The sequence below is a fragment of the Zootoca vivipara genome, chromosome 14, assembly GCF_963506605.1.
Source record: "Zootoca vivipara chromosome 14, rZooViv1.1, whole genome shotgun sequence".
Lineage (NCBI taxonomy): Eukaryota > Metazoa > Chordata > Lepidosauria > Squamata > Lacertidae > Zootoca > Zootoca vivipara.
Genome location: NC_083289.1, coordinates 21737891 through 21756516, shown reverse-complemented (window position 1 = coordinate 21756516; position 18626 = coordinate 21737891). Strand labels below are relative to the sequence as shown.

The 18626-nt window shown below is 41.5% G+C and overlaps 1 protein-coding gene across 3 annotated transcripts in view; it reads right to left on the bottom strand.

The window, feature by feature from the left end:
- The window catches only part of FAM169B (Protein), a 51772-nt gene that overhangs the window by 10518 nt on the left and 22628 nt on the right, over window positions 1-18626 (bottom strand). For 2 of the 3 annotated variants that reach the window (XM_035131788.2, XM_035131792.2), the window contains 5 exons: window positions 14590-14675; window positions 12146-12320; window positions 7458-7640; window positions 3559-3687; window positions 442-518 (listed from right to left, as the gene is read on the bottom strand). In XM_035131788.2, coding sequence (XP_034987679.1) covers window positions 442-518; window positions 3559-3687; window positions 7458-7640; window positions 12146-12320; window positions 14590-14675 — 650 coding nt within the window. The remainder of the gene's footprint in view (window positions 1-441; window positions 519-3558; window positions 3688-7457; window positions 7641-12145; window positions 12321-14589; window positions 14676-18626) is intronic. The other variant, XM_035131789.2, reaches the window with a different exon arrangement.

Sequence of the window (18626 nt, the reverse complement as noted above, 5' to 3'; positions counted from 1 at the left end):
GGTTTAAGTACGCTTTCAGTTTAAGTACTCCGTGGACCCGTCTGGAATGGATTAATCCACTTTCCATTACTTTCAATGGGAAAGTTCGCTTCAGGTTAAGTACGCTTCAGGTTAAGTACGGACTTCCAGAACCAATTACACTTATACTTCAGGTTAAGTACGCTTCAGGTTGAGTACTCCGCGGACCTGTCTGGAATGGATTAATCCACTTTCCATTACTTTCAGTGGGAAAGTTTGCTTCAGGTTAAGTACAGACTTCCGGAACCAATTGTGTACTTAAACCGAGGTACCACTGTAGTCATATAAATCAGTGGCCTAACACTAAAACCCCAGCCTTGACTGTGGGCGACAAGTTCCCCTATTCAGGCCTCCTGCTAAAATAATCAGGATTTCAGCAGTTATGAAAAACCAGATTATAAAGTAACTAATTCATCAGCGCACCTGATTCATCTGCCCTTCATCTGATTGCCCAGGTTTATCATTTTGAAGCCTCTTCATGTAGCAGCTCACATCCGACTCTAGAGTGGCATAATCCATTTCCCAGGGCAAAATCATAATAGAAGGAGGTTAGTAGCTCTTCCATGGCAACGGGTATTGCATTTTATTTTATAAAAAGGCACACATGCTCTTGAAACCACAACCCATATCCAGGTGTGATGACTTGGCTGGGCCATCTGGGCCTGATAGGAGTTGTAGTCCAAAACATTTGGAGTGAATCAGGTTGGGGAAGGCTGAGTTCGAGACTCTCTGTTGCTTAACTTGCAAGCAATCTGCTTGAGCTTCTAAGCAACATATTGACAAATACACACTGTTCATGGTGTTAGTTTTGACCTTTAAACCTAAATGTCTTAGGGCCAGGTTACTAAGATAAACCTGCCTGATCTTTAAAATCTGCTTCATATAATCTTTCTCTCTGTTCCTTCACCTTTAGATATATGGTGACAACTAGGGAAACGTCTTTTCAGGAGTGGCACCTTATTTATGCAATACCCTCCCTGGCATTAAAGTGTCAACATTGTTCTCCTTTAAATGTTAGGTAGGGTATATGCTCCTCGGTAGTAGAACCATGCTTTGCATGCAAAATGTCCCATGTTCAATCTCTGGCATCGCAGGCTAGGAAAGACTCTGGTTTGAAACCCTGGAAAGTCAGTTACTGAGGAGTTTGCAGATTGTTTTTTTTTTCCTTTTAATTTACAAGCTCGTATATTTCTGCATACCTACAGAGTGCCTGGGTGAATCCCTATCTGATTTGTAGGTGGCGCTGTTTTGCTTCCAAACTGATATGCATTCAACAACTTCGACTCACTGCTTGATTGTAAACAAGCAAACAAACAGAACGCAAAGCAGTTTGTAAAAAGATAAAACAAGAAAATCAAGAAAAAATTACAATACTGTAAAACACACCAAAACCTAAAATATTAAAACAGATTAAAATTCATATCGGCATTTATAAGCACCTGGGTAGGATGGCCTAAACAAGAATGTTTCAAGCAGGTACCAGAAAAGAATAGAGTGAAGATGCATGCTTGTTATCAATAGGTGGGTATCTCAATTGGCTGTATAATGTGACTATGGCTCATTTAGAACTTTGTCTAATAGGATACTCTCACCAGCTGAGATTATGTGGGATTACTGGTGAAGAGAGGGGTTATCAATTTTCCTAAACAGATTGAATTTTGATTTAACATGTTTATTTTACTTATATTTAGTACACAACCCCCCCCCCAATAGTTTTCATGTTAATTTTTCATGGTGTATAAATATTTCAGTGTTTTCACAATAGTTACAAGTATTTCATTTTTAACATATGATTTAATGTGGTTTAAATGTTTTATTCAAAATACAAAGTTTTACCTGGAAATTGTTATTTTTGAAAACTTGTAAATATTGTAAGGAAAGATAACTAAATAGCACACACTTTCCTTGTGCCATTTAGCTTTTAAGGAAAAAAAATGAAGGGACTGAATACTTAACATACGAATATTAGCATGACATATTAGCATAACTCAACATCTGCGAGCATAGAGCATGCTAGAGAAAATCACCTTTAAATTTAATTACAACTTTGATTTTAAGTTGACTGTTATTTTATCCATTCCAGTTACTCAATCTGGCTTGTTTTGTATTCATTCATAGTGTTACTTTTTAATTTTATAAAACCATACATTTCTAAAAATGGGAGATTTTCTACAGAAAAATATAACAGCAGAAAGATTGTGGTGGAAAATGTTTCACTCCACATCACTGAACAACATTAATCCCTTTCATAGGATTACATGAACATTTGGGGGGGATTCTGAAAGCAGAAGGAATTTTAAAACTGAATTAATTTAATTTAATTTAATTAACTGGGCATTATTGTATATGTGATGATTCATAACCTAGGCAAATCCATTTGTATGCATAATTAAAGCTGAAATCCTAAGCACTCTTACCTGGGAACAAGCCTCACTGCATACAGTTGGACTTAATTTTGAATAAACATATCAATGATTTGGTTACAGGTAGGTAGCCGTGTTGGTCTGAGTCGAAACAAAATTAAAAAATTCCTTCAGTAGCACCTTAAAGACCAACTAAGTTATTATTTTGGTATGAGCTAAGAAGTGTGCATGCACACGAAAGCTCATACCAAAATAATAACTTTGTTGGTCTTTAAGGTGCTACTGAAGGAATTATTTACTTTAATTTCATATCAATGATTGATTGCACAGTAAAAACTCTCCACATTCTGTCTAGGGTGCAATTTTACATGTTCACCACTAGATGCAGCTAGTGCTGCAAGATGTAAAACTACATTTTGGTTTGTGGGGTGGAGGTGGGGGCTTTTCAGGAACATATTAGAATTCCTACAACATTACATAAAGAATATCACTTCATGCAATGCAATCAAGGCATGGATTTCTGCTCACAGTAGTAGAAGCTTTGCTCTCATCAGAGTTTAAACTCAGCTGGATCTAAGATTGTGCAGCCACTTAAGAGGTATTAAGTGAAACAGAAATATATACCGGTACGTCCCTAAATAAACCAGCAATGTATTACACACGAGGTATCTCATGCTTGCCTTTGGGACACTGAGCTGTTGTTGTTGGCCTCTGGGGGTGAAGGCAAACTGCTATGTAAGCAGCATCTATGTGACTTCCCTGGGGCACAAGCATGGAGGTCCTAGGCTGCCCAGATTATAAGATCCATCTCGGATGTTTAGAGCAAACAATAGCCAAGGGAGGGCCAATTTTGATTGGGTTCCCAATGCCTGCTACTTATTTAAAACACACAGTCATGCAGCTGCTAATTGCATGAGTGAACCGTGTCTTGTCTAATCTGGTCCTTATTCATACACTTATAGGTCCTGTAGAATTAGTCAATTGACTCTAGCACACAGACTAACCATCACAGGTTCTGTATCATATTTCTGTACCAGTTACAGAAAGCAGCTCTGAATTCCCACTTAACACACCACTTAAACATCACCCAGGAAATCCTCCTCAGTTTTACCTTTGTCCGTTAAGTTTAAAATTAACAGATGTGATGCAGCACGGCCCTCACTGCTCTTTAACTCACTTTTCTGAAGCTTTTGTTCCATCTGAATCTTCAGCCAGATACTAACACGCTGGCTCCAGTCTCCCGGGGCTTCTACTTCCCACAGTCGAGGCTGCTCCTCTGGATGAGTCTCCAGGAATCTCTGACAAACTAAGCAGGAAAGTTGAACTGTTCAAGGTGAAACAAGTAGAAACTCAATGGAAACCTATTACTAAGAATGCCTACTATCTTAACCTGCCCTCCCGTAACTATTTATATTATTACATATTATTTATAAAGCACCAAACACTGTACTAGGCACTGTACTATTAAAAGCAAATATGTAGAAAACACATTTTGAAAAATTTGCAAGGTTCGTTGCATGACTTGAATAGGGTTGCCAGACTCAATAGAGGACAGGACTTCTGTGCCTTTGATTGCCCTGCTCTCTTTTGAGTCTGGAAACCTTAAAGAGAAACCAGCAGACCCTTTGTTTAATTTCCAAGGAAAGGGTCTGCTGGTTTCTCTTTAAGGTTTCCAGACTCAAAAGAGAGCAGGGCAATTAAAGGCACAGAAGTCCTGTCCTCTATTGAGTCTGGCAACCCTAGACTTGAAACACGTTAAATAAGGACTGAATTAAATAAACCACCCATTATATATTGTTGTTGTTGTTTAGTCGTTTAGTCGTGTCCGACTCTTCGTGACCCCATGGACCATAGCACGCCAGGCACTCCTGTCTTGCACTGCCTCCCGCAGTTTGGTCAAACTCATGTTCGTAGCTTCGAGAATACTGTCCAACCATCTTGTCCTCTGTCGTCCCCTTCTCCTTGTGCCCTCCATCTTTCCCAGCATCAAGGTCTTTTCCAAGGATTCTTCTCTTCTCATGAGGTGGCCAAAGTATTGGAGCCTCAGCTTCACGATCTGTCCTTCCAGGGAGCACTCAGGGCTGATTTCCTTAAGAATGGATAGGTTTGATCTTCTAGCAGTCCACGGGACTCTCAAGAGTCTCCTCCAGCACCATAATTCAAAAGCATCAATTCTTCGGCGATCAGCCTTCTTTATGGTCCAGCTCTCACTTCCATATATCACTACTGGGAAAACCATAGCTTTAACTATACGGACCTTTGTCGGCAAGGTGATGTCTCTGCTTTTTAAGATGCTGTCTAGGTTTGTCATTGCTTTTCTCCCAAGAAGCAGGCGTCTTTTAATTTCGTGACTGCTGTCACCATCTGCAGTGATCAAGGAGCCCAAGAAAGTAAAATCTCTCACTGCCTCCATTTCTTCCCCTTCTATTTGCCAGGAGGTGATGGGACCAGTGGCCATGATCTTGGTTTTTTTGATGTTGAGCTTCAGACCATATTTTGCGCTCTCCTCTTTCACCCTCATTAAAAGGTTCTTTAATTCCTCCTCACTTTCTGCCATCAAGGTTGTGTCATCTGCATATCTGAGGTTGTTGATATTTCTTCCGGCAATCTTAATTCCGGCTTGGGATTCATCTAGTCCAGCCTTTCGCATGATGAATTCTGCATATAAGTTAAATAAGCAGGGAGACAATATACAACCTTGTCATACTCCTTTCCCAATTTTGAACCAATCAGTTGTTCCATATCCAGTTCTAACTGTAGCTTCTTGTCCCACATAGAGATTTCTCAGGAGACAGATGAGGTGATCAGGCACTCCCATTTCTTTAAGAACTTGCCATAGTTTGCTGTGGTTGACACAGTCAAAGGCTTTTGCATAGTCAATGAAGCAGAAGTAGACGTTTTTCTGGAACTCTCTAGCTTTCTCCATAATCCAGCGCATGTTTGCTATTTGGTCTCCGGTTCCTCTGCCCTTTCGAAATCCAGCTTGCACTTCTGGGAGTTCTCGGTCCACATACTGCCTAAGCCTGCCTTGTAGAATTTTAAGCATAACCTTGCTAGCGTGTGAAATGAGCGCAATTGTGCGGTAGTTGGAGCATTCTTTGGCACTGCCCTTCTTTGGAATTGGGATGTAGACTGATCTTCTCCAATCCTCTGGCCATTGCTGAGTTTTCCAAACTTGCTGGCATATTGGGTGTAGCACCTTAACAGCATCATCTTTTAAGATTTTAAATAGTTCAGCTGGAATATCATCACTTCCACTGGCCTTGTTATTAGCAGTGCTTTCTAAGGCCCATTTCACTTCACTCTCCAAGATGTCTGGCTCAAGGTCAGCAACCACACTACCTGGGGTGTACGAGACCTCCATTATATATAGGCCTCTTAATTGCTACTGCATCCTAGCCAGCAGTGCAGTTCAGCAAGTTTCAATTCTGGACCTAAGGGTCTTAGATGGCAAACTATATGACTTCATTGACTTCAAAATATAGTAAGCCAGGGTTGCTGTGTTTGAACGGCCTCCTGTTTATTCAGAACGGAAGAAGAACCTTGCTGGATCACACCAGAGGTCCGTTTAGTTCAATATCCTGTTTGCACAGTGGCCAACCAGATGCTTATAGGAAGCCTGTCCCTGAGTTCTATTTTTGTAAGACAGTGAGAAAAACTTTTCTCTATCTACTTTATGACCTCTTTCATGTCTCCTCTTTCCTCAAAATAGCACGTCAAAATTGCATTTAGAATTTTGTATCAAGCAAGTTAAGGAAATTCCATTCTATCTTCCATTCTATCTTGGGACGGACTTGCACTGCTCTACAGATTGCATGAGACAAGGTGGGGAAATCTATCATTTTACATATGTAATGGACCATTACAGAACAACAATTTGAGTATTTTTATGTGTATCTGGGCATTTGGAGCAGTCTGAAAGAATGTAAAGATCAGTCTGGGAATTCTGAAGTTTCTTGTGCAACAATTAGTTCTATAACAATGTCTGGAAACCAGTGAACAGCCTTGTCAAAAAGAGCTTATTTATGTCTTCCCCTCAAACTAAGTTTTTCTTTACAGCAGTGTCCAGGGCCTTTTTTTTTAAAATAAAAAAATTAATTCCTTGCCTCAGTAGATGCTGCACAGCTGTTTATAATGAGAAGTAACTCAATAGACTTGGCCTCACATCATACCATTTTCAATAAGGACAAGTTAAAATAGATTGTATTGGTTTGATGAAAGAATGCACTATTGAGATTAAAGCCTAGGAACCACCAATACCATCTCATTTATGTATTTATTTCACACCTAAATGTATACTACAGACTTCTTGTCTTCCAACTTTTGCAGCCGCACCCTGAAATGAACTGATCTAAACCAAAATGATCCCTGGGGCCTAGCCTTCCCATAAAGTGACGTATCGTTTATGACATTAGATAACACAAAACATGCTAGTTGTTTGTTGAAACCCTGACCGTACATTAATGTTTTCATAGCAGAGTGGATGCATATTCATGTGAGAGATTTCTGCCTGCAAAATAAAAACACTTAAAATATACAAAACATTACAGTGGTGCCTCGACTTACGAATTTAATCCGTTCCAAAGGCACCTTCGTAGGTTGAAAAATTCGTAAGTCGAAAAGCACCATTGGAAACGCGATTTCCCATAGGAAGGCATTGGAAACGGAAAAATTCGTAAGTTGAAGCAACCCCATCTAAAAATTTGTAAGTTGAAGAAACCCTATCTAAAACCGCCGCGGTTTCCGTTCGGATGTCGAGAAATTCGTAAGCGTGCAGCCATTTGCCCCATTCGTAAATCGAAAAATTCGGTTGTTGAGTCGTTCGTAAGTCGAGGTACCACTGTATAGCTGTGTTTCTCAACCTTGGGTCCCCAGCTGTTGTTGGACCTACATCTCCCATCACTCTTGACTACTGGTCTTGCTAGCTAGGGATGATGGGAATTGTAGTCCAGCAACAGCTGGGGACCCAAGGTTGAGAAACACTGCATTATAGATACACAGGCAGAAAGCCTCTTTATGCTTCCTGCAAACCATCATGACCTTTTAAGCCAAACATTTCTAAACCAAGTCATTTACCTTGGTACATGACATCAGAAACAGGACAGCTGAGTCCCAGGGCAACTTCAGCTGCAAAGGTCTGACAAAAATCATGCAGCATTTTCATACCAACTCCACCTCTTCTAAACTTTTTTCGGACAAACATTGTGTCCAAAACTGGGAGCATGTAGCATTGGCTGGAGTGCCCATCACACAGGCTTCCTGGAAGCAGAAAACAACATTGCCTGTAATTAAACTGAATTCCAAACACAGCTCATGAATGAGTTTATTAAAAATCACTATGAAGCTGTAGACAGAAAGCTGGATTTAAAACCATGCAGCTTGCTGGGTGGACTAGTATAAACACCAAGAAACAGCCCTTTAGACTCCAGCTCAAAACACAGCTCTGGTTCCAGGCTGCAGCTCCTGTAATAGATGGGAAGGATCCTGAGTTGGAAAAGCCCCATCCCAGGTCTGGATTCTTTGACCTTGACCTGGCTCTGACATATGGCAAAAGAGCAGTATTTCCATATGAAATATATCACAGCAGCGTTCTCTCTCTGTGTGTGGTTTTTGAAAATCAATGTGTACATTATACACAGTATACTTCTTTCTATTATACAACAGTCTGTTTCTTCTCACTCCTACGGTACTACTTTTTGAAAAACGCTGCTCACACACAACACTGACTGCCAATCAGCTACCGGGCCATGTTCAAGATCTTGTTAACATATAAAACCCTGAAGAACTTGGGACCGGGTTACTTGAAAGACTGCCTGCCTGCCCCAATGTAGACCTGTAAGATCACTTAGTTCACCTGGGGAAACTCTTTATGTGGCACAGCACCCTACAGAGTATTATAGGGTGGTGACCCAGAAGCAGGAATTTTCAGTTGTTGCCCCTGTACTGTGGAATACCTTCCCCTCTGTCATATGTGAAGTAGCAACTATCAGTGGTTTCAGATATCTCGTAAAAAAACATATCTTTTTGCCCAGACTTTTCCTGACATTGCATCCTGTTCTGCATGTCTGAACCTTCTGAATTCCTGTTTTATTTGCTTTATGTTTGCTGTTTTACTGGTTTTAGGCTGTGTTTTTATTTTAGTGTTTAGTTTTTTTGCAAACTATACACCACTTAAGAGATTTCTGAAATATGTAGCAGTATAAAAATGCTTTTTAAAAAGGAATAAACATAGACCCCTTCAGGCCTTTCAACAGCTAAAATCAGACCTAAACAACATGTGACCCCTTTCATGCCCATCAGAGCCACAACTCCCCTCCTGTTTTGCTGCAATCACACACACAGCCGATCACAAAACAAGTATTGTGAACAATGTTGAGATTGGTGGGTGACATGAGAAGCAAGCTCCCATTTCTTCCCTTGATCTCACAGGCAGATTAACTGGCAACCATGTTCTCCTTCAAGACCAGCCATGAATAGCACCATCTTCTCTTTTCTGTTTATGAGGACAGCCCAGTTATTTGAATGTCCAAGAATCCTGCTGCATAAGGCTCCCTTAGGGTGGGACTCATTGCCCTCCAATTACTCATAAGATCAAGCATATGGGCACAGCTAATAAAAGCATTAGGCCCCTGCGTGAGCCAAGAAACCCAGCACATCCTGGACTGGCCAGCAGCCCGGCAGAGATGTCAGATTCTGGCAACATGAGCCCATTCATTTTGGGAAGCTGACAAAGGTTTTGCTACAAGATCTGCAATAACCTTAAAAGGGGACTGTAGAATTGCTAGCAGGCTCACCAATCCTGTTGTCATCCCATAGAGTTTCTTACTATTTCACTTCTTAATTTGATAGAATCTTGCAAACACCTGGAATAAGGTTGGGAAGCTAAAGGACCAGCACAGACAGCCCAAAAAAGAATCAGCTCAATTGAATAGTTGCTCATCCTGCTTTAGAATGGATAAGGAACCGCAGGCCAAGGATGAAATGTGGCCCCTCAGGGTCTCTCTGTTTGGCTCTTGGGACTCTTTCCCTAGGCCACACTCCTCACTGACTTTACTTCACATCCTTTTGAGTGTTTTCTTCTGGCTAAAATGCACCCTTGAGTTCTGATAATCTTCTTGCTTTTCTGGATGGAGATTGGAGGGTGTGTGTGTAGAAAGGAGCAGGGGTGTAGGAAGGGGGTGTGGTCCGCCCCGGGTGTCATTACGGAAGGGGTGACATTCGGCGCGCCACCCGCCAGCAACTCCCAAGCTTACCCCAAGCCGTCGGGGGGAGCGGGGAGCTGAGCCGCTTTGCCGGCAGCATTCCCCCCTTCCCCTTAGTTTTGACAGCTCGGGGAAGGCTTGGGAGTCACGGGCAGGCAGCGCGCCGAATGTCTGCCATGGGCGGCTCACTCTGCCCCCGGCTGCAGGGTGCGCCGTGCATGCCGCTCTGGGCACCCAAGCGGCTAGCTCTGCCGCTGGAAAGGAGGCTACTATACAGAGGTTCTAGATGGAGTTAAATTCCTTCCAAAGGAGTAGGGATATAGCTTGAGGTGCTTCTGGATACAACTTTGTCATTAGAGACCCAAGTGACCTCAGTGGCTGGGAGCACCTTTTATCATCTGTCATATTCACTAGCTACAACTGTATTTGGAAAGTGATAACTTAGACACCATCTTCCATGCACTGGTACCATTAAGACTTGATTACTGCAATTCACTCTGCATGGGGCTGCCTTTGTCCCTGGTCCAGAAGCTCCAGCTGGTGCAGGATGCAGCAGCTAGACTGCTGACTGGCAGACAGCCAAGAGCATGTGACACTTCTGTTAAAACATCTGCAATGGCTGCCCATATACTACTAGTCCAGGTTAAAGGTTATCGGGGTGATATACCAAACACTGAACAACTGGGGTACAAGATGCCCTAAGGCCTGCCTGAGCCCTTACATCCCAACGCAATCACTCTGTACACATTTTAAAGACACTCCCCTCACTAATGGTGAATGTGCAGCTGACAAGGGCACAACACAACATTGGGCATATCAGAATCAGAAGGCATGGCCACTGAGCACATTCATGCTCCCCAACACACAGGAAGGGGAGAGGTGGTATGACGACTTTTCTTACTCTCTGGGTGTACACACTGAGTGTTATGGGCAAGGGAAATGACAAGCAGAGTCAACGGATGCCATCACAGAAGGCAGCCTTTGTGAAGTCTGCTTCTTCAGGGCCTTTAATCTGTTTGGTTAGGTCACGCATGCTAAATGACTAACCTGTGAGCCAGCAGAATGGTAAACAGCAATTACAAGGGCAGAGAAAAGAGACAGCCATTAACGCTCTCAAACATCCAAAAGCTCAGGAAAAGCCCAACCCCATCCTGCCCCACATCTGAAAGACTCAAACCAAACAAAATTGCACATTCCAGTTAGTTCCCTGATTAACAAGCTGGCTTGGCAGACACTTGTCCAGAGAGACCTTCTGCAGACAGAGCCCTTGTGTAACAGGAGAGAATGTTTCTGCTGAATGGTACCCAAAGTCAACCCATTGTGTGATTTGTGTACAGACACACACACGCCTACACAAAACCCAAAAGAGAGAGCAAAATCTCCAGCTTCAAATAAAACTAAGAAGGCATGGCTTGGTGTGTGTGTAGATACACATACACAAACAAAAACACATTGCATATTTGTTTAATTCTTAGTATATTTGAAGCTTTGTATCTAATGCAAAAATAAAAATGCATGCATTAGTAGAAAGAGACAGAAAGAAAAGATGACGCTTGGAATCTGATGGAACCCCTATAGCCATCTAAACCAAGCTCCCTACCCTCTGTCAGCAGGGGAAACAAAAACCCAGAGAGAAGGTAAATGGAATGGAGTATCCTGAAAAGGGTATGGATGACTGACCAGCTAAGCTGCCCATCAACTAATATTCCCAGGGAGGTGTATGAATAAAACAATGTTAAAAATACATCATATACAATGTTCTATGACAAGACTGCTGTTTCTTTATACTGTACACACACATCAGCTCCTCTTGCTGGGGAAGCGGAAGTCAACATCCTCAAGCTCCTATTGCTATCCCAACCAAAGCACTCAAGAGAGATCTCTGTATCAAGAAACCATCTTTTAACAATTAGCTCACACAGTTAGCTAAGGAATGAATGGCTAGCCAGTAGCTGCACTATGAATTATAAAGAAAAGCCAAAGAACCACAACACATGTTCTTAAAACACAAAGCTTTTTTTTAATGCAATATATCCAAGCCTTTAACAATTTTCAAAGACCAGCTACATTAAGATCAGCGGCAGGGATTGTGTGACTATAGCAATGTTGTTGGACTGCAACTCCCATCAGCTCCAGCCAATGGTAAGGGTGATGGGTGTTGGAGTCCCACAAGGGCCACACATTCCCTACCCCTGGTTTAGATAACCCTATTTTGGGCTTATTAAGTCAAGATATGTTTGAGCCTTTTGCCCGAGCAAACAGCCCATTTGCAATCTAACCCAGAAGTCTCCAATTAACCACTTCACCCAAACCTGGAAACTACAGTTACCAGGTTCAGAAAAACCCAGCATTTTCAAACACAGTTTGAAGTTGGTTTGAGATGCTGGCTTGTTACAATGCTTTCTCGGTTTGCATGAAGTGGAAAAGCAGGAGTAATTGGAGACTTCTGGGTCTGGTTGTTGTGCATATTAAGCTGAGATAGGATTCTCCAAACCAAGCCAACCATCTAAAATGGTGCCCTTCATTTTCCTCAGAATGCCTGCATGAATAAAACAAGTGTACCTTTCACTTTTATGGTGTAGAAGGCAGCTGCATCTCCACTCCTCCAAAATATTTTGGCACACTCTTTCTCAGAATGAGGCACAAAGAGCACATCATGAGTCAAACTCCTCTCAAGCATTCCAAAAATAATGACGTTAAGCACAAAAAGGACAACTCTTTCTTCAAATGTCTGGACCTTACAAAACAAATAGGGGCAGGGGAGGGAAGAAAATAAGATAAAACATTCTGGTTTCCAGTAAAAGGGCTTTACATTTGTTGGTGTTGTGTTGGTGATTCGTGTGATGTTAAAATATCTAAGGAGGTAAGGTTCAGCAGGATGACAAAAAAGAACACAAATTTGCCCAAATATATAGGATTTGCACAGGAAATATTCCCAGATTACACATGTAATAAATATGGTTGGAAAACAAGTAAAATTATGACAGAGGGAATCAGGGAAAAAAACTGCTGGAAAGGGTGGTTAGGAAGAATTCTGAATTCTTCTTTTTATCTTTTTTATAATGCTTTTTACTGGCTTTTATGTTATACCACTGTTTTATGAAACCATTTTATTGCCTTTTGATTGTACTTTTGTATGCCACTCAGAGATTTTTAAATATTAAGCATTTTAAGTGCTTTTAAATAAAAAAACAAACTAATTTGCTCTAAAGTTATCAGACATTTGCACATAATAGACTTACTGTATCAAATCAGTTGGGGAATATGTAAAATAAAGAGTTAGTCAGAGAGGTATGTCAACCGGCGTTAAAATTAAGAGGAAAGCACAGGAGGAATTTTAGATGAGAGAAATCTCTTTAAACAAGAACTCCATAAAATAAATGCAATATATGTTTAAATGGTCCAAGACAGAAGGCAATTGTAAATGGTGTGTAAGTAACACACTATGCCAAAGGTTAATAAGGCTGGCTCTTCGCAACAGATGGCCAATCAAGCAGCGCTAATGGTGCTGGGCTATTATTGAAAATGAAATAACTCCGTTATCTGATTGTCTCGCCTAGTACCTGGCCAAAGGAGACAAAGTGGACAGAAATGGAAAAGGACAAACCAGCAGATAAATGGAAATGGGGCTGAGGAAGGTTACTAATTTTTATAATGTGTGGAACATGGCGGCAGGGATGGCATTGGGCAAAGTTGAATTATTCATGGAAAAACAGTTAGAAAGATGCACCCTGAAAGGGTAGAAATGCCTACAGAGTTGTGCGTTTGCATGTATATATGTGTATACATACCGGTATGCACACACCCTAATCTTCCTCCAAGGTAATAGCTGCTTCAGGCCAAAATGCACGTGACATGGAAGATCTATGATCAGATCTCCCAACATCTCTTTCTTAGCCTTAAAATCAGCTGCAAGAATCCCCAATTTGGATTGGCTCAATGGAGCTGCAGGTGGGAGTGAGAAAAGGTGCACAGTGAACTTAAACCTTTCTCTTGTGCCATTTAATGAGGAACTGCAGACCACTGCTCTATGTGGCAAGTGGAAAACATACTGTACCTAGTTTGGCCCATGCATGTAGTTACCATCCTGGCATTGCCTACGGCAAGAACTGCTTAGTTAAACAGCATCATGAGCCTTCAGAGACCATTCTCTAAGCTCTGGAAGAGGATTGGCTTATTCGTTCCTCCATCTGCACTGCTGATCAACCCCCCGAAGCTGGCATTAGTTCTCCCAGGTACTAAAATACAGGCAAAGCACTGTTACCCCAGGAAGACTGCTCCTCCAGCACAAGTGATGGGATTAAACCACTCATGGGAATGGGGTCGAAACTTAACAGAAACAAAAAGAGATTCCCACATTCCATCCTGCCTCTCCTGGAGTAGGGCGGCCAAGGCCAATGAATGGAAATTGCAAATTATAGCTAAATAAACCAAAGCCCTATAACCACTTTCAAAGAATGTATGGGGACTAAAAGTATGGGGTGGCATGTGTGCCAGTTCTGCCCCCGTCTGTCAGCTCCACCCCTAACCTTCCCACACTTAGTCGGAAGGTTGAGGGTGGAGTTGGCAGGGATGGCCACACTAGGGATGGGACTGGCATGCTAAGTCCCACTACATTTTACGCCCTCCCATGTTCTCTGGATGCTTTAATAGGGTCTAATTAATCAGAAATGTGCTTATCAATAAACAATTCCATAAATGGTTGACAGTCCTAGCATCAAGGTACCACCAGCATGTGCTGAAAACTCAAACATGTTATGCCTTCAGGAGAGTTTTCAGAGTCTGTTCCTGTTACTACTCCACACCATTCCAAAGTATTCCGATTTCTCTGAAAAGCTAGATATTAAGGAAATCAAGTCATGTATAGGTGAATGTTTCATATAACCCATTCCATAATGTATGAAGTGGGGGGGGGCACTAAGCATCACTACTCTATTTAAAAAAACCAGCACACAATCAACTGAGACCATCTTGCTGAGAGATAAGGTTTTTAAGTAAATACCTACCTGTTTCAACCCCTCCCGGGAATGATCAGCCGTTTTCATTACATCTTCAATAAGCCACCAGGAACTATGCAAATAAATTGCTAATACTAAAAAAAGAATGAAATGAAGAAGTTTCATTTAAATGGTTGCCACCATGATACCAAGAGCTCATACAGGGTTTCGGTGACATATCTGTGCTATCTTCCTGTTGCTGTTGTCAGTTATTTCTATCTGAAAGATCTACATTGGCTCCCAGTACGTTTCCGAGCACAATTCAAAGTGTTGGTGCTGACATTTAAAGCCCTAAATGGCCTCGGTCCAGTATACCTGAAGGAGCGTCTCCACCTCCATCATTCTGCCCGGACACTGAGGTCCAGCACCGAGGGCCTTCTGGCGGTTCCCTCGTTGCGAGATGCCAAGTTGCAGGGAACTAGGCAGAGGGCCTTCTCGGGGGTGGCGCCTGCCCTGTGGAACGCCCTCCCAACAGATGTCAAAAAGGGAAACAACTACCAGACTTTTAGAAGACATCTGAAGGCAGCCCTGTTCAGGGAGGCTTTTAATGTTTAATATATTATTGTGTTTTATTTTTCTGTTGGAAGCTGCCCAGAGTGGCTGGGGAGACCCGGCCAGATGGGCGGGGTATAAATAATAAATTATTATTATTAGTAGTAGTAGTAGTATTAGTATTATTATTATTATCATCATCATCATCAACTATCCATCAAACCACCCTTTGTACTGTAGGATACCAGGGCAGTATACAGATGAAAGAATTCAAATCAGCATAAATAACAAAAGTAAAGCACAGCAGCAACTATAAAACCAATTCAGCAGCATACATAGAATTAACCATTCCTCCCCCCCCCCCCAATGCCACTGGAAATTGATGTGTTCCTGTTGACAATGGAAAATAATCACCAAGGAAGGCAAAAGAACTTCCAGAAGTATTTATCACCACAGGGAAGACCCTCTTTCAAGTCATTTTACAATGGGTCATAACAGTCATGTAATACAGACATGGGCTTGTTTCTGTTTATTTAAAACATTTTATAACACTCTTTCATCAATAATCCAAGGGCAGCTCACAACAATAAAACACAATTCCAAGAAAATCAATGCATTGCAATACATCATAATCCAATCCAAGCCACACAGATTGGGTATTTACAACCTACAATGCCAGGGTGACCAGGCAGGCCTTTTGCAAGCATCAGCCAAATGTCAACATTCTGTGTTTTTCCTAATTTTGAGATGAAGTTCTCATTCCAAAGCACATACATTTAAAAAATTCATATTCCAGTATAAAAGACACTTAGAAATGTGTAAAATAGGTTACACGTTTAAATACAATATATGTTTCAATGTACAGTTTTGTTCAGATTTTTTAAAACATGCATCTTAACTCAGAAAGAGGACAAATAAACTTATAGCTGAACACATGCAAAATTGTCATAGACCATCCATTACTATTTATAGGTGATCTCCAACACCTTGAAATGAGTACAGAAGACAACAGGGAAACAATGCGAGTAATGTTGTTTTCTTCTTAACTGTCACTTCAATCAAAGAATACTTCCAGGAAGAAAAATACAGTTGTGTGCATCAATGGAAGATCTACATTACTGAGTGAGATAAAACACACCAGGGAACAGAAGCTACACGACATTTAATGGTGGAGGGCAGAATTTATGTACCAGTAAGTGAAATGGAAGAAGTGGTGCATTTCAAACCGCAAAAAGCTTTAACAGGAATGTCATCAATTGCCTATGTTAGCCCCGGGACTGTACAAATGTTCTAATGCACATATATAAGGCTGGTCTCACTGCACTAGCTCCCAAGTGAGCTTGAAGGGTAAGTGCAATCAGTTAGTTAACCTATAATTTGAATAAATTATTAAAGCATGCACCAAAATGTGTTTACATGCAAGCTGTGAAAGAAAGAAAAAAGGGGAAGCTGCAGATGCATAATTGCAGCTAGGCCTATTTCATTACACATTTCACACTCCCTTGCAGAGCATTTTCATGTGTTTTCTTTATGAAGCATGAGCAGCCCACAAAAGGTTGTATCCAATTGTATCTCTACATAACTCGTTCTGTTAGCGCAAGGCTATATGCTTGCTCAACAGAACTTTATCCTCTCCGCTCCCTGTGCATTGCCTAAATGTGTTCTAGGTTCTCCCCCAAGCCTCTGGAGCGGATGCAGAGAAGGCATGAGGTTTGCACAGGGGGTGGGTATGAAAATACCATTGCCCAAGCATTAATACTTGTACTAATAGAATGAATGCACTGGGTACCGCTCCAGAACTCCATCTTCCCACACTAGCCAAGAAATAGACAATTAGCAATGGTGAACAAGCACCAGACAAATGGGACAATAGGAATCCAATGTCCAATGCGCAATGTCGATGATAGCTGTGTCAATTTAAAAGCAAGCAGGGTTTGGCTCTGCCTAAAGAAACTCTATGCAAAATACATGGAACGACTTGACTTTTTATGGCACATTTCCTGTGCTATTCAATAATTTAAAGGAACAGGGGGGAAGTAGTCCAGTAAAGCTGACAAAGCAACTGTCACATCATATTCCTTGGATTACTTTGCCTGTACAGATCTCTTTGCAGAAGGAGAGGGAAAGGCTCCTCCGTATCCCATATGAAGGTATATGCACCATTAATTTAAAGTGGTGGAATGTACCCATTGGGACTGCTGCAGCAGGAGGCAAGGAGGCCAAGGACAGGTGGAGTCGACTAGGTCTGGCTTTATCTCCACCCTCCTCCTCCTCCTGCTACCTGTTGAGGTCCACAAAGGCAACACTGAGAATGCGGAGGAGGAGAAGGAAGAGGATTGCCAATGTCATCCACTAGACTGGCTGCAAGAAGGCAGGCAGGTGGGAGCTGTCTAAGGACTTTAGTTTTTCACAGATCCTAGAAGAGGCAGGAGGCCATAGTTTCCGCTGGTGGAAGTCTTCCCAGCCTTTATTTTCCTATTGCAAACTTAACTGCAGTGCCTTCAAAAACTGAAGTGGAAAACATAAACTTCTTACCTATTGCATGGACTGCAAACTTTTACACCTAGTTTTGTAATTCAATGTGAAGGTATTATGGCACACAGTGTTCCACAGAAGTACAAGGAGAACGTTTTGAGTCCAAAACTCATTTATAAGTTTACTCTTCTCCTTTACTATAGACTGATGTCAGGAAACAGTTTGTTCTTTTGTTCCCATTTATACCTTATCACAAACCATTACCATCCTGAAATCATATTAAAGCAGGCTTAAGGGAGATCTCAATCACAAGGTGTCTAGAAACAGTGATAATAAAGTACTTGGCGGAAGGCTGAAACTTTGGTTCTCAATGTTAGCAAATCTCAAGTAATGGCAAATCAGTAGACAATTGAGAGAAACTGTGGAAGAGTTTAGTAATGAAGTAAGACCGTGTTTTTAAATTGGGTTGTGGATTAAAATTCAAATATATGCATAAAATAAGAAGATAAAACATAGAGAGGGAAATGTTCTCCTGTGATTGGTTTGTGTGTGTTTTTGCGGAACACAAATATTTGCAGACAAAAAGTTATTCAGAGCATTTGTAGTGGGAGGGAAGTTAAAAATGGTATAATGTTTAAGTAAGAATTCTTACAGCAATTCCACAAAGCTCATGAATATTTATGAGAGTGCATACGTTATAAACCCACTGCCAACACCCAAGTTTCAGTTTAAATAGGAAACACATTGTTAAAATGGATTTGCCACGTTTCAATATCTGAAAACTATTGAGAGACATTTGTTTCAGTGCTCATTTAAACAGTAACATAAAGTAATGTTGCTTACCTACCCACTGAAATTGGATCTGCAGTAGCAGCAAGAACCTGGGAAAGACACTACTACCTTTTCTCCCAGTTTCTCCATACTTTTGCATGAAGGTTCCAAATTCCTGAGACTCCTGCCTGAAACCGCGGAGAGTCACTGCCATTCATTGTAGACCAGGCATCCCCAAACTGCGGCCCTCCAGATATTTTGGCCTACAACTCCCATGATCCCTAGCTAACAGGACCAGTGGTCAGAGA